The 17,054-nt window shown below is 39.6% G+C and overlaps 1 protein-coding gene and 1 pseudogene across 1 annotated transcript; both read left to right on the top strand.

Moving 5' to 3' along the window:
• The first annotated feature begins 3,868 nt into the window (after nucleotides 1–3,868).
• Nucleotides 3,869–4,270, top strand: LOC143306049 (uncharacterized). Its single transcript, XM_076692000.1, has one exon. The coding sequence runs from the start codon at nucleotides 3,869–3,871 to the stop codon at nucleotides 4,268–4,270; it is 402 nt and encodes a 133-aa protein (XP_076548115.1).
• Nucleotides 4,271–4,622: 352 nt separating this feature from the next.
• LOC143306042 (uncharacterized) lies at nucleotides 4,623–5,621 on the top strand (annotated as a pseudogene).
• The last annotated feature ends 11,433 nt before the right edge of the window (nucleotides 5,622–17,054 follow it).

Raw genomic sequence — 17,054 nt, 5'->3', positions numbered from 1 at the left:
CTAGGTTCCGCGCGTTTCTGGCGACGGGTGTTTTCGGCTGCCCTCGTGTCTCGGGGGTCACCCCGAGTGGCAGAGCGCGCGGGAAGGCGTTCTTTCTTTTGTTTCTTATAATGTGTATCGAGCATCGAGGGCACATGCCGCGTGCGTCTCATTTTTTGGTTCCTTATATTAAAACTATTTTTTTTAATTAAACTGTGTTTAGCTTGAACGCGTGTTAGTGATTACACCCAGTCCACACCCACAATCCTGCTTTAACAGGTTATGGGCCCAGTCCACGGTTAACTGCGAAAAGTTGTGTGAACGCTGTGATAAAATAGACGCACGTGGCGCGGGACGCGAGTCGGCCATTGTTTCGAGTGCCGGTAAAACAATCGGGTTCGCGATGTCGGTCGGAATTACGGTGAAGGGTGTGAAGCCTTTCGATGGAACGAATTTCCAGGACTGGAAAGCTCAAGTGAACGCGTTATTCATCATGAACGATGTCCTAGACATTGTGGACGGCACGAGGGAAGAGCCGGCTGTCGGAAACGAGCCCGCGCAAAAGAAAAATGTGAAAGACGATGCAACTGCGAAGTATCTAATCCTCTCCAACCTCGACGAAGCTCAACAAGTGTGTGTGCTCTCGTGCATTTCTGCGAAAGAAATGTGGAACAAACTGTGTCTAATTCACGAGCAAAAGACTGTGACAAACAAGTTGAGCTTGCTGCAAAGGTTTTATGCGTATCGGATGAACGAAGCGGATACAGCGATACAGCATGTGGCCAAGGTAACGAACATGGCAAGTCAGCTAAAGGACGTCGGGGAAAACATATCGGACGCCACAGTTATGGCAAAAATTCTCACGAGCCTGACCGCGAGGTTTAACACGCTGCAAGTGGCGTGGGATAGTGTCGATCCCGAACGACAAACTCTCGACAATCTGCTAGAAAGACTGATCAGAGAAGACACGAGACTCACCAGTGACGAAGACGCTTCGGAAGCGTTGGCTGCGACGGGCAAAAATCGACGTCCGCAAGGTGCGAAAAACACCGAGAATAAAAAGGCGAAAAATAAAAAGGGACCACAGTGTTACAAATGCCAAAGGATGGGACATTTCGCAAGGCAGTGTCGAAACAAAAGGAAGCCGCGTGATAACGGCGGAAAATCCGGTGACGGGGAAAAATCAAATGATGGCGAAAAACCCCGTGATTGCGCATTTGTAGTAGAGACGGGCCATGGTTCGGCTACGAGGGATTCGAAGCACGCCGAAAACGCTCTTGTGCTGTGGACACAAAGCCATGTAATGGCAGCCGATCAAAGCGAGGTCTGGCTGATCGACAGTGGCGCGTCGAGGCACCTAACTTACCGACGTGACTGGTTTACCGACTACAAGAAGGACAACACTGGCGCTACAATATCACTGGGTGATAATCAGACCTGCAGTGTCGCTGGCGAAGGCACGGTGCGAATCAAAAGACTTATCGACGGTGTGTGGCACGATGCGCGAATCGAGAAAGTGTTGCATGTTCCGAAATTGCGAAAAAACTTATTCTCCGTCGGAGTGTGCACAAAAATGGGACTCGGAGTGCAGTTTAAAAACAATCGGGTCGAAGTGGTGCACAATGGTGAAGTGCTCGCCACAGGCATGTGTTACGTATCCGTCTCGGAAATTTCCTTATATGGTGTTACAAACCCTTCTCAAAAAATTTCCTTATATGGAATCGGATGGGTGCACCCGACACCAACCGTCTTCTAGAAAATTCGAGACCAACGCAAAGCAAGGGCGCGGTCCTACGGGTCACGTAGAGTCAGTCCCCACCACTCTTTTACTCTAATTTTTGAGTATAAAAAGGGTAGCGACAAGGGCACCTCGGGTCTAGTTGAAGTCTAGAATCAGTTCGTTACACGTCAGTACGTTCTTTTACGGATAATCTCTGCAACGAGGAAACTCTGCGAGATCGGGTATTCAAGTCCCCTTCAAGCACTCACAGTAACTATACAGTACGTTGTCTGCTGTTAAGCATTATTTTAATCGTTGTAGTCCGCCCCCGTTTGCTCGTGTTCGTGAAAACCGAAAAGGATTAGATTCTTGCAATCGCGGAATCGAAACTAATTTCTATTTATTCAACTCATTTAAACTTTCAACCTAGAGTTTAATTCATCGAACACCGCGACAATTACACACAACAATTGTAAGGTCCCGGAATAGAGAATAAACTCACATTATTTTTAACTTACATTCTACTATTCAATTATATTTACTATCCAGAAACCCACTAAGGTGTACCTTTACCGCTCGAGGTACATCAATCAAGTTACGAGACCTAATACTAACGCTTCCTGCGGCTCCCTACGTTAGCCATACGTAGGTTCGTCCGCATATCACGCTCCTGAGGCTCCCTACGTTAGCCATACGTAGGTTCGTCCTCCACTCTACACCTTTCCTGTGGCTCCCTACGTTAGCCATACGTAGGTTCGTCCACTATAGCCAACCTCCTGGAGCTCCCTACGTTAGCCATACGTAGGTTCGTCTCCACGTCTACTTCCTTAGGCTCCCAGTGTTAATAACAACACTGGTCAAGCCATTAACAAATACCATATACCTAAATTAAGCCCCGGCTACGCAGCCGCCCCCTCCGGCTCGTAACACATGAAGCAAAACAACGACGTGTATCGCATGTTCTTCAAGGTCGCGAAAGAAGGAAGCTCCGAAGAAGCGAACATATCCACGACGAATCTAACCGTGTGGCACGAACGACTGGGACACGTCGGAAAGCGCGCGATACGCGAATTGGTCGAAAAGCGACTAGTGAGTGGAGTGTCAATCACGGATAAAAATGACGTTTTCTGCGAACCGTGTCAAATGGGGAAACTGCACAGGCTGCCCTTTAATAAGAAATTAGAACGCGATAACAGAATAAAACCGGGGGAAAAGATGCACTCGGATGTCTGCGGACCGATGTCAACGAACTCGGTCGGAGGATCAAGGTACTTCCTAACCTTCAAGGATGAAGCGACCGGCTACAGACACGTGTACTTCATGAAGAACAAATCCGAGGTGTACGAAAAATTCAAGATCTTCGAGAAGATGATCGAGAACAAGTTCGGGCGAAAAATGAAAACGCTTCGCTCGGATAACGGTCGGGAGTTTCACAACAAGGAGATGAATGACTACCTCGAAAAATGTGGAATCCAGCGAGAAGCGACGGCACCGTACAACCCGGAACAGAACGGCAAAGCAGAACGCGACAATCGAACAATTGTCGAAAGTGCGCGCACAATGATAATCGCGAAAAACCTGCCGTTGAGCCTGTGGGCAGAAGCAGTGAACTGTGCTGTGTATGTTCTAAACCGAACCGTGTGGACGAGTGGTGCCCTGACGCCATACGAAGCCTGGACTGGGAAAGCTCCAAATCTAAAGCACCTACGAATTTTCGGTTCGGATGTGTATGTGCATACTCCCAAACAATTCACGCAAAAATTCGACGCGCGAGCGAGCAAGCAGATTTTTGTCGGGTATACAGGGGAATCGACGAACTACCGGGTGTATGACCCGCAATCGCGAAAGGTCAGCATAGCCCGCAATGTCGTGTTCAACGAACAAGTTGGAGTGCCGTTCGCGAAAGCAGAAGGGAAGCAAGAAGAAGAAGAGGTAATACTTCCACGATCGACAGACCAGAACGTGTACGAGTACGAGAACGGGAACGCAACTGATGCCGAAGGGGACGACAGCGACAACGCGGAATGAGCAGAAGAGGACAGCAGCGACGCCGGGGAACGAGGGAACGTGCCAGTGCGAGACGGTCAAAGAGTTCTGCGGGATCGCTCCAAAATTCAAACTCCAAGCAGGTACCGGCACAATGCAAACGTTGCCGAGTATATTGAACCGATGAGGTACGAAGAGGCAATGAACAGCACTGAAGCCACGCAGAGGGCGAGTGCTATTCAAAATGAGTTCAAAGCACACGAGGAAAACAAAACGTGGAAACTCGTGAAAAGAACACCAGAAATGAAACTGATCGACTCGAAATGGGTGTTTCGAGTGAAGACGGATGCAGACGGGAAGTCGCATCGGTTCAAGGCACGACTGTGTGCAAGAGGATTCCTGCAAAGAGAAGGTATCGACTTCGGAGAAACGTTCTCTCCAGTAGTGAGATACGATTCACTGAGAGTACTGCTGGCGACAATTGTTGCGAAAAATCTCGAGGTAGTGCAGTTTGACGTTCAAACTATTGATGGAAATCCCGAAGGGGCTGAAGATGAAGGAAGATCCCAGGAACGTCGCGTGTAAGCTCGAGAGGTCACTCTATGGGCTCAAACAGGCTCCAAGGTGTGGGAACCTGAAATTCACGAACTTTCTGAACAAGCACAACCTCAAAGAGTGTGAAGCAGATAGGTGCGTGTTCATCGGAAAAATTAAGGACGATGTAGTGTACTTGGCGCTATTTGTTGACGACAGTCTAGTCGCTTCAAATAGCGTAGAGACCCTTAAGACAATAATTCAGCGACTAAGTGAAACGTTCAAAATAAGGGTCGAGGACTCAAATGTATTCGTCGGGTTGCAGATAGAACGCGATAAGGGGCGAAAAACGCTAACAATTCATCAGAGCGCGTACACGCGAAAAATAATTTAAAAATTCGGAATGGCAGACGCGAAAGCGGTGAGTGTGCCGGCGGATCCGCACGCGGCACTGTTCCCAACCGGGAAGGATGACAGAAAATTGAGTAATGTACCTTATCGCGAGGCGATCGGGTCGTTGGTTTTCTTAGCAACCGTATCAAGACCGGATATTGCGTTCGCGGTAAATTCGGTAAGCAAATATCTGAGCAACCACAATGAGACACACTGGCGAGCGGTAAAGCGTATATTCGCGTACCTTTAAGGCACGATTGATTATGGAATCAAGTACGAAAGCGGCGGTAGCGAAGCAATGTTAATGGGGTTCTCAGACGCCGACTACGCTGGGGATATCGAAACGCGAAGGTCCACAACTGGATACGTCTTCTGTCTCGCGGGTGGGGCCGTCACGTGGTCATCGCAGCGGCAGCGATTGGTGACGTTAAGTACAACGGAAGCCGAATATGTGGCTGCATCGACGGCAGCGCGAGAAGTAGTCTGGATAAGAAGGTTGCTATCGGATATCGGGTGCCCCTGTGATAGGGAAACGACGCTATATGTCGACAACCAAAGCGCAATTCAACTAGTCAGAAATCCAGTATTCCATAAGAGAACGAAACATATAGATGTGCGTTTCCATTTCATCCGCGAAAAGGTAAATGAGGGAGAAATTAAAGTCGAGTACGTTCCGTCCGAGGGTCAGCGCGCAGATATATTTACCAAAGCACTGCCGAGGGACCGTTTCAAAAATCTATGTTATAAAATGAACATGACGATGACTCGCGAGAAGCGCTTGAACGGCGGTAGTATTGAGATGGGCTAGGTTCGGCGCGTTTCTGGCGACGCACAGTGGCGAATTTGTCCGAATTCGTGGCCAAAATTAATATTTTGGTATCTGATGCAAATTAATGAAATAACTTACAGTATTATGGTTCTAGAATGATAATAATGTACTTTTTTAATAAAAAATATTAATTTCTTATACAATATGACTTTAAAATCATGTTTAAATTATTAGATTGAGTAGCATATCTTTTCTTTTTACATGGATTGATTTTTTAGAGCATTCCACATGATGAAGTGTTAAATTTCAATATTAGAAGAAGGAAAAATGTACAATATAATACATATATACATTAATATACATGAAACAAATAATATTTACAGATAAACATACATATATATATATATAGATTGTTCCAAAATATTCTAAAAAAATTTATTCTAAATTGTCCTAAACATCATTCCCGTTCTTCTTCTTCTATTTCTTCTTCTTCTTCTTCAAATTCTAGAATATTTGGAATGTCGAAGAATCGAATAACATCCGGAGGATATGTTTTTCCTTTTTTCGGCCATACTTTCCTCGTGCTGCTTATATATGGATCTGACGATACCAATAAATTGTGATAAATGTCCTCCATAGTTTTTATTCTAGAAAATTTTCTAGAATGATGCTCCCGAAACTTCTTAATATCTTTATTCCGGGACTCTTGAGCTTCTTCACCTAGTTGTCCGATTGGAAGGATTGCGTGTTTAATTATGTCTCCAGAATGAAATAATATTACAGTAACTTTGACTTTTTTCTATTGGTTCAATTAATGTTGTGGAGGTGGTGTATTGACGTGCTAATTGGCTTATGGGGGTGTGTCTAATTTTCCTAAACTGAAAATTTCAGTGGAAGGAGAAAAAAGGGACTTTCTGTAAACAGGTACAAAAAGAAATGCTAAATGTGGAAAAGAACTGCAATGCCATAAATGTACCCTTCGTCATATTGCCAGAACTATGCAACCGTAGGATTGAAAATACAAAACAGGTAACAGACTGTATTCATCGCCTGTGTTATAAACATGCCCTACTCATCAAATTGCTAGGACCTTTTAACCGTAGGAATAAGAACATCAAGCAGGTAAAGCAGCGTACTCGCCATCCTATGGTATAAACGACCCGCTCCACGAACCGTGCGGCCAGTAAACAAATGATAATAACTCATAAGGTCGCAAAAAGTCGCAGCTAAATGAAGCAGATACTTGTTCAGTAATCTTCAAGGTTTCATTTAAAAAAAAAATTACCGGTCGATCTTGGTCGATGGACAACTTTTTCATTAATCAAGTAGAAAAATGTATAGGTCTTGTATTCTTATCTATCGTACCTTTAATAATTAAGAAAACGTAATAACACTGGGATGTATATTAACTAAGAACATGCTAGTTTACATCAATACTGATAAACTAGCATCATGGCCCGATAATAAATCACTAAGCTACTTTTAATTATGGTCGAAAAAACTGACGTTACAAAAATGCCAACTTTGAACTCGTATATCTCTAACAGAATTACATATAAAAGATTGGCAATAGGGGGGAAATATGCTCTGATAATTCATAAATGAAATATGCTACAAAGATTTTTCAAATTCGCAAAAAAAATTTTTTCACTTTTGGCCACGAATTCGGGCAAATTCGCCACTGTGCGACGGGTGTTTTCGGCTGCCCTCGTGTCTCGGGGGTCACCCCGAGTGGCAGAGCGCGCGGGAAGGCGTTCTTTCTTTTGTTTCTTATAATGTGTATCGAGCATCGAGAGCACATGCCGCGTGCGTCTCATTTTTTGGTTCCTTATATTAAAACTATTTTTTTTTAATTAAACTGTGTTTAGCTTGAACGCGTGTTAGTGATTACACCCAGTCCACACCCACAATCCTGCTTTAACACAATGTATTTACTATTATATGTCGATGACATGATTATTGCTGCTCCTGAATTAGAAATAATTAATGTTCATAAGGTTAAACTAGCTAATGAGTTTGAAATGAAAGACAAAGGAGAACTAAAGAATTTTTTGGGACTCGAATTTGATTATAATAGAAGCAGCGGAATATTAAAGATAAGTCAAGAAAGATACGCGTTGGGGATTCTGAAGCGATTTAACATGGAAGATTGCAAGCCATGTTCAACTCCAATTGATTCAAAACTGAAATTAATGATAAATGAAAACGAAAAGGTTGAATGTGATCTACAAATAAGAGAGCTTATAGGATGTTTAATGTATTTGATGCTAGGATCACGCCCTGACATTTGTTTTGCGATAAACTACTTTAGTAGATATCAGGATAAAGCAACCAAAGAAACTTGGATTTACCTTAAGAGACTATTAAGATATATAAAAGGAACTGTTAATTTAAGTTTAGTATATAGAAGAAATGTGAAACAAGACCCAATAACGTGCTATGTTGATTCAGATTGGGGAGGAGACTTGAATAATAGAAAATCTGTCTCAGGATACTTGATCAAAGTATATGGCAATGCAACAGCATGGAGTACGAGAAGACAAAATTGTGTGGCTTTGTCGACAACAGAAGCCGAACTAGTAGCATTATGTAGCTCAGTCCAGGAAAGTTTATGGTTTAAGAAGCTATTATATGATTTGAACATAAAAGTTGACAATATTACTATCTTTGAAGACAATCAAGGATGCATTGCTTTGATCAGGAATCCAGAAAACAACAAAAGAGTAAAACATATGGACATTAAGTATAATTTTGTTTGCGAATATTTAAGAGAAGGTATTATTAGTATTAAGTATATATGTATTGAAAAGCAAGAAGCGGACATTCTTACTAAGGGTTTACAGAGATCATTGTTTAATAAGTTAAGATATAATATAGGATTAGAAATGTAAAGCCAGAGAGGGCTCGAAACGAAAATGTTAATCTGATTTTCTTTTGTTTGTATTTTTATGTTATTTTTATATGTTTGCTTTCATTTTTCAACGAAGTTAATTTTGAGACAAAAGGTATTAAGAGAGGGTGTTGAGTGTAATACCTTTTATCTATATATAATATATACTAAGGGTAATAAAATGTGAATCTGCCTTCTTCTACTGTGCGCACAAAGCAGTTCCTTGGAAGCCATGTGTGATGATGTGTGAGAACAAAGAGGCATTGCGTAAATTAAAGTTTGAATATAATTACTGTGTTATAATAATAAATAATTACATTTAAGCACAAATGCTGAGTAAGTTGCATTACCTAACAACCTAAAATAACATATTTTACCTTATAATTGGATTACATTTTTATTATAATACAATAATACAATTATTGTAATAATCGATATTAAATAAATATATGAAAAATAAGAATATTTGGTACGTAACATTGTGAAAAAAAATAGAAGAATTAAATAAAAAATAATTCGACAATTACTGTTATATTTATAAAATAATGATTCTTAAACTAAAAATATTATTTAACTGTTAACAGAGATTCGTCTCTTAGCATACTGTTAACAGGTGGGCATTTTTACCTTTTTCACAGGTAGCGGAAGTCGGCATTTTTAACAGAGAATGACATACTAAGCTCTTAGTATATTCCCTTATTCTGCCATGTGGTGAACAGAGTCGAACGTCCCAAACATTTGAAAGTTCGCGTTTTTGCATACCCCGCGCTGACACTGGCGCACTCAAGGGGAGGCTAAGGAGCTCTAGCATCCCCCACAGAAAAAGGAAGGAGAACAACAGAAAATTTTCCAAAATCTGTTCCTAATTAAATTAGTGTTACTATTTGTCACATATTAATAACACTGTTTTTTGTATTAAAAATATTTTTATTCGTTTAACTTAGCTCCCTCCAAGAACAAATTCTGAGTGCGTCATTGCCCGCACATACCCCATCATGGCCCATCATTGACTGTCCTTTCTTTTTCAAAGTTTTATGGCAAGACATTATAACAGAAAACAGACCTCGAATATTCTGAAAGGTCGCAGACTGTGTCAAGCAGTGGACAAATTTGTATATACTATTGTGGTAATTTTAGATATTTATTTTTTCGTGGAATACAAATCTAACACTGAAAATACCGCGACTTAGTTACTTTTACAATTTTTGCTATCAATCGCACCGTGAGTTGCTCGACTCACAATCAAACATGGAATAACGGCTCTTGCTCATTACCGATCATTCGTGGCATTACCGCAGCATATTCTGAATAAATAAATAAATATAATTCAAACTATATCGTTTTTGGTATCATTTTAATCAGGAAAATCTCACCAATGCGTTAGTAAAAATTTCATTAAGAAAAAGTTAAAAATAAAAAAGTTTTATCGTTGAATTAGTATTAGTCACACCGATAATACGGTTCGGATCATATTACACGGCTTCCTGGTCGAGCGTCTCGGTTCGCCTAGGGGGATCCCCCCAAGTGGACAGGATAGCGATGTTGCACTTATCCTACCAATCTTTTGTTGCACTTATCCAGCTTTTACTTACTATTAAATAAAAGATTTTATTGAAATACATTTCTCTTCTTTTCGACACCTGTTACTTATTATATTATTATGATTATTATGATTATTACATTATTATTATTATTGATTATATCCTACAGAACCTATGTAATATTTTTTATTCATTTTTATTTCTAAATGATTTCTAAATGAAATTAGAAGAAAATAATTTTTTTTCTATTCATCATTTTTTCTAAATGAATATTTATTTACCTTAAAAACACATACTTTATAGTTAGAACTAGAGTTCGTCATTTATTAAAAAAATAATTTCCAATGAACTAAGGAGGGTTATTAAGTTACCTCCTTTAAAATATTTGACGTCTTAAAAAGTATCTCCGAAAGGTTTGTAAAACGAACTTAACTCGAATCACCGAAGAAATAATAATAGCATCGACCAGATAAAATATCATTTCATGTCTCATGATACAGTTCAGCACCGAACCTCGTCGTTGGTAAACTCACTGATTCTGGTTCTGTTTCTTACTGCAGTCGCAATATATTCTAGAGGGCGTAAGAAAACGTCGAATTTTTTCGCCGCCGCGAACTCCCATAAGGATGGCAGTCTTTAACAGCATCTCGTCGGTGTCCTTATGGGGGTAGACACGGGTATTGCAGCGAGATGACATTACCGATAAAAATGGGCCTAAAAAGAGGTTTACGGGAATACACTTTTCGTCCTTGTATGAGAAAATTTGGGGCTGGGTGAGGACTCATTCGAAAGAGGAAGGTCAAATACAGGGCGTTCTGGTCTTGGTTCAACCAGATTGTGTTGATATCTAATAATATCAGTGTCCAAAGTAGAGTATAAATCAACAAAATACAACCTCAGAATCCAAGTATTTTTAGGTCACTAAAAAAGTTTTGTGACTCAAACGGTGACCAGGCCGCCTTGCATTGAACGTTCCTCTTTCGAATGACCCCTTATTTAGATCAAAATCTTCTCATATAAGGACGAAATTCCCACAGACGAGTTCCGCCATTTTGTGGATAATACAGAGCAAGTCACGTGACAAATTTAGTTCAGCTAGTAGTTATAAGGTGGCGTCTAACTAAAAAGGCTTGTGGCCATTGGCGGTCGGTAATGTCAGTCTCTGTCTTCTACGTATGCGCGTTCTGTCCGACTAACCAGGCCATATGCATTCACGATTAACAGTTTCTGCCCGGTCCATTAATCAACTTGATTAATACCGGGGAAATGACAAGGCAGAATTTAAGAGGGAATCTCACAAAGTTTAAGGTGACGCGAGCGTCGAGGCCGAACTCCGAATTTCGCGTTGGTAAAACGTTTCATCGAAAATTAGGCCGAACAGAAACTGATTTCAACGCCACCTCAGCTATCGCATCCAACTAACGGCATGCTATTCTACGTCACTCTTCGCATACACCTAAATGACACACGGATGCTACGATAGCTATATGTATTATGTACGATGAATCAGACCAATTTTTGCGTGTCGCCGCAGAAACCACAGTTTCTTGAGCGAGTTCGGCTCGCCTTTGATGTGGTGACTGCCGAGAATCGAAGCAGCGTTCAGGGAAAAAACCAAGTTTAAATACCCGTGTACGTATGAGACAATACTAACACAATCAAAATTTAAGATTAAAACCTTTTTATTTTTGAATTTTTTTTAATGACAATGTTATTAACGTATTTATGAGATTTTTCTGATTAAAACAAGATCAAACATGACATAATTTGAATTATAATTATTTATTTACTTATTTATATCTAAATAAGTAAAAATAATGCAAATTATATGGTGTTTGGTCTTATTTTAATCAGAAGAACCTTACAATTACATTGGTAAAAGTTTCATTTAGCAAAAATGAAAAATAAAAAAGTTATTGTTGAATTAATATTGTTTCACTCAAATGTTTTTTCTCGGACCTTTTAATTCTCGGACCTCTTTCTCTTTCGCTATTTGTCCTTTTCTATGTTCGCCAGCATTGAAGAACTCGCTCCAGCCGTGTTGTTCTTCCAGCATCACATTTTCGTTATCTACTCATCCAATATTTGGGCCTAACGCAAAATCAGGAAACTCCAACATAATATCATATTGTATGCTGAAAAAATATACTAACTTATCTGTCTAAAAAAATTTTAATAACTCTGGCAACAGATTTATTTTCGGGGTACTTTTCATAAGTAATCAGTATTTCACCAAATTGTTCAGAATATCAATTTGGTAATTATTTAAATTACGGACGGTAACTCCGCTTTCGATGATTTTTGAATATGTTGTAAAAATCAACATTTTGAACAACTTTTTCCTATACATATAACCGCCGCTCGGCCTTAGTTTTCGAGATATTTTCGAAAAACTGTCAAAACTAACACATTGAATTCTGGCCATCCGTGTGTGTCCGTGACAACGTACGCATTAGTATGGGATCGCCGCATTTCTACTGTTTCTGCAGGCAACAGCACGGCGACCGATGACCAATATATACCTTGTGTACTTCTGCATTCATGATTTCAATATATCGCAGCTATGATGGCAGCTGGGAATTTAATATAGCCTAACCTAACCCAATCTACTCTACTTAATCAGTGAATTAAGTTAGGTTAGGGTTAGACCGTTAGGCGACCAGACGGGGAAACTTCCGAAAGGCCCCCCCACCCCAGGACAACCAAACTTCGGATTTATAGTAATTGAGGGACGAGAAAGCGAATGAGACCATTTTCAGAACTGACAAATAAACCGTTCTCGAGATATACACGGTATTCTAAAAGTGTGGGACCCCTCTATTATCTCGATAAAAACGCATTTCCACGGAAAATGACTAAACCAAAAGTTGTAGGGGTCGTAAAGTATTATCTTTACGGGCGTGCCAATTATCATTTTCGGGAAAGGAAGACCCAACACCTGACCCGTTGTCGGCGTAAGAAATGTTGAATTAGGGACGAAAAAGCTACCCTGAGTGGGTTAGCGACTACACCCACCAGACGCCTTACGCCTAACCTAAACCTAACCTAACCCTAACCCTAACCTGCAAGGTTAAGTTCAAGGTCACTACAAGATAATACTTTACGATCCCTACAACTTTTGTTTTAGTCATTTTCCGTGGAAATGCGTTTTTATCGAGATAATAGAGGGGTCCCACACTTTTAGAATACCGTGTATATCTCGAGAACGGTTTATTTGCCAGTTCTGAAAATGGTCTCATTCGATTTCTCGTCCCTCAATTACTATAAATCCGAAATTTGGTTGTCCTGGGGTGGGGGGGCCTTTCGGAAGTATACCCGCGATCACATACTAATGCGTACGTTGTCACGGACACGCACGGATGGCCAGAATTCAATGTGTTAGTTTCAACAGTTTTTCGAAAATATCTCGAGTTTCGAAAACTAAGGCCGAGCGGCGGTTATATGTATAGGAAAAAGTTGTTCAAAATGCCTAATTTTACAACATATTTAAATTTCATCAAAATCGGTGAGGTGTAACCTAATCTCAATAATTACCTTTAATTTTAAGCTCACCCGTTATATGAATCGTAGTCGGGCTGTTGACAGAAACAGTAGAGAAGCGAGGATTGCTTGCCGACACACACAGCCGCGAACGTATACGTGCAGGCGAAATTCAATGCAATAGTACTCATAGTTTTTCGCGAATATCTTGCATACTAATCGAGTCCGACATATAGCTTATTGTTAAAGGAAAGAAGTTGCTTAAAATATCGAATTTTACAACATATTTAAAAATCATCAAAATCGGAGGGGGAGTAGCTCATTTACAAGTTCACCGCAATTTGTTATTGTTAATAACTATTGTTATAACAAAAACCCTATTCCTTGGTGTTACTTTGCACCGATGTACCGATTGCGATGAAAACATTCACATTTAATAGGAGATATTTCCGCGATGATCCCGCTTGCAAAAATTTATGGAACTTGTTATCGTTAATAACTATCGCTATTGCAATTAAACAGTAAGAACGGTAAACCACCTTACGGCACCCTACAAATACTGCTCGTTCCACTAAAATGTGTGAAATAAAATAATTTTTAACAAAAAATACAACCGACTACGAAATGCACTAAAAACTGTAAAATAACTTATACTTCATTTCTACAACAAAATGCACTAAAAAGTATGAAATAATTTCTATTTCATTTATACAAATACACAACAGCTATTAATAAAAGTTATTTACTCGTTAAATAGTATACTAAATACATTTCAACCTTTTCGGAGGCGGCGCAAAATTTAAAATACTTCCTAGTAGAAGAAAAGTCTTTAATTTTGCGTCGTTTCTGAAAAGGTTGATATGTATTTAGTATACTATTTAACGAGTAAATAGCTTTTATTAATAGCTGTTGGGTATTTGTATAAATGAAATAGAAATTATTTCATTAAGAAATAGAAATTGTTTCATACAGTTTAGTGCATTTTGTTGTAGAAATGAAGTATAAGTTATTTTACACTTTTTAGCGCAATTTTGAAGTCGGTTGTATTTTTTGTTAAAAATTATCTTATTTTACACTTTTTAGTGGAACAAGCAGTACTTGTAGGATGCCGTAAGGAGGTTTACCTTTCTTATTGGTTAATTGCAATAACGATAGTTATTAATGATAACAAGTTCCATACATTTTTGCAAGTGGGATCATCACAGAAATATCTCCTGTAAGATGTGAAAGGCTTCATCGCGATCGCTGCATTCCGTGCAAAGTAACACCAAGAAATAGGGTTTTTGCTATAACAATAACAATGAGCTAATTAAAACCGTCGCCACGCGGACCGGGGTAGCACTCTACAGCGCGACCGGCGCACAGTGGGACAAAACGGCTTTCGGCGATAAAAAATCTGTAACTTCTGTTCTATTGGGAATATTTTAATAAAATTTTGGGAAATTTTTGCTTATATATGGTACTTAAGTTGTACCAATATAAATCATATTGAACTACAGGGTGTCAAAATATTCACGTATAAAGTGCAACGCGTTCAATATCCTTCACTTGTTAGACATATTTTGTCATTTAACAAAAATTTGACTCAAAACTGTTAATAACTATAAGAGAAACGGATTTAATAATTAAAAAATGACAAGACATGTGTTATTATAATATATTTATTTATATTTATTATGATCTATACCAAATCATTCGTGAAAATAGTTTCTACAATTATGAAAATCTATTATGGCATATTGCTAGGACGAAATAAAGTTTTGGATGACGAATATACACGTGGAATGCAGTTAATTGGTTAATAATCGTATCTGGTAGTGTTTTTCTATCATCGTGCGCAGCGGCCAACATGGGTGTAATTTCATTCAATCGCCATTTTCTTGAAAAAGTGCAAAAACGTGCACCCAATTTTTTTAGTTTCTGATAGAGGAAGGTTCACTCTTTTCTGTAGTAATAATTAAACATTCGGCAAATGCCAGCATTTTTAAAAAATGAAACACAAATTCGAAATCCTAGTTAAATGTACTTCGTTTCAATCAGATCCTATTATTTAAAAAGTTGTTAACATTTTAACTTACTTTATGCACTGAATAGAATCTATACTAATCAAGTAAACTTTATAATTCATTTGAATTTTATCTTTCCGAGTAAAATTCATTAGAATCGTACATTGAAGTTACGGGTAATATCATCAGCGTTTCGTTCTGACGAATTTGTACTGACTTTGAGTGCGGACCACGGCAAAACGGAAGCAAATATGAAAAAACGGATTACACTACGTTAAACTACAGTTTATTCTCTATCGATGTACGCAAATAGTTTTTCAATTCTCGAATTCACGAAAATCGACTCTTGATCGCCGAAAGCCGATATGTCCCACTGTGCGTTGTACCGATCCCTGATGCCGAAACCGTCACGTCTCTTCCAAATCCTAACCCGGAACCCCAGAGCGCCAAATATTCCCAATTATCGTTGTATGCTCACGAATCTTTTTGATCGTCAGCGATCTTGCAAACAGCCTTCTAGCCACAGTACGAGCTAGCTGATTTTTGTCCGATTCTTACATCTCCCGGGCAGCTTGGGCTCTCGGTGCTATGGTAAGGATCACCACTCCCGGGTAGTTTTATACTCCCGGTGTCACGGTGATATTTGCCACTCCCGAGCAGTTTTGTATTCTCGGTGATACGGCAAATGTACGGCCACAAGTTTCTCTGTGCACGTAAAGGCTTCTAGGCATGACCGAACCCATGCACTACTGACTTATCGTTAGATTTAGTGCTTTCGAAAGGCCCTTTTAAGCCGAGTATCCACCTGTATCAAACGTCCGTATCGTATCACCGTTCCGAACCCTTTCGAATAGGCAGACGTTGCCTCGTTGCATGCCACGGCTTGCTACGGCTCGGACAATATTTCTTCGTTTCTTGATAGAAACGGTTCGGCAATAGGACTGGGCCACTACAGGCGAAGAGTTTCGTTTTGCTGCGTGCCGTTGATTCTTTGTCGATTCTTTGCCGTTGCATCGAAGGAAAGGTTTATACATTTGCACTTGACATAGCGTTTCGTACCGTCACTTGGGTTTCAATTTATTTGAAATCTTGCGGTATTATTGGATTCATTTCAAAATCGATGAAATTATTTATGAACTTAATCTAATTTAATTTAGACAAATTTTATCGTCTAAATATATTTAAACAGATCAATTATCTGCGGTGATACGCTGTACATAAAAGAGCAATGTTAATAAGAACCTCTGTGATTATTGAAAAAGGACAATGTTAATTATCCAGAGATTTTTCCGTTGCCGAATATCGAAAGTTCTATTGGGCTGTGATACGGAGGTGAAGGAACGGGCCGATCCGAAAATTGTCGGTTTCTTGCTGTTCAAAGGATAGGTTCGGAGACCACTTGAAACGTAAAAACAACATACCCAGGCGAAGGCCCGAAATGCTATGTCAAGTGGAAACATGACACTTGAGGCTCGAGATAATATGATCTGGAATCGGATATATCAGTGAGATAATACTAATGCAATGACTGAACTTTGTTATTTTTCATTTTTTTCTTATAAAACTTTTACCAAGATATTTGTGACGTTTTTCTGATTAAAATGATACCAAGCACGATATGGTTAGGACAATTACAATAAAGAAACAGCATGCAGGAAATCGAAACTTCTCGCCTATAGGAGTTTCTTTCAAGAAACGAAGAAATATTGTCCGAGCCGTAGCACGCCGTGGCATGCAACGAGGCAACGTCTGCCTA

The sequence above is a fragment of the Osmia lignaria genome, chromosome 14, assembly GCF_051020975.1.
Source record: "Osmia lignaria lignaria isolate PbOS001 chromosome 14, iyOsmLign1, whole genome shotgun sequence".
NCBI lineage: Eukaryota > Metazoa > Arthropoda > Insecta > Hymenoptera > Megachilidae > Osmia > Osmia lignaria.
The sequence above is the reverse complement of the archived record's forward strand: the minus strand, read 5'-3'. Positions and strand labels throughout refer to the sequence as shown.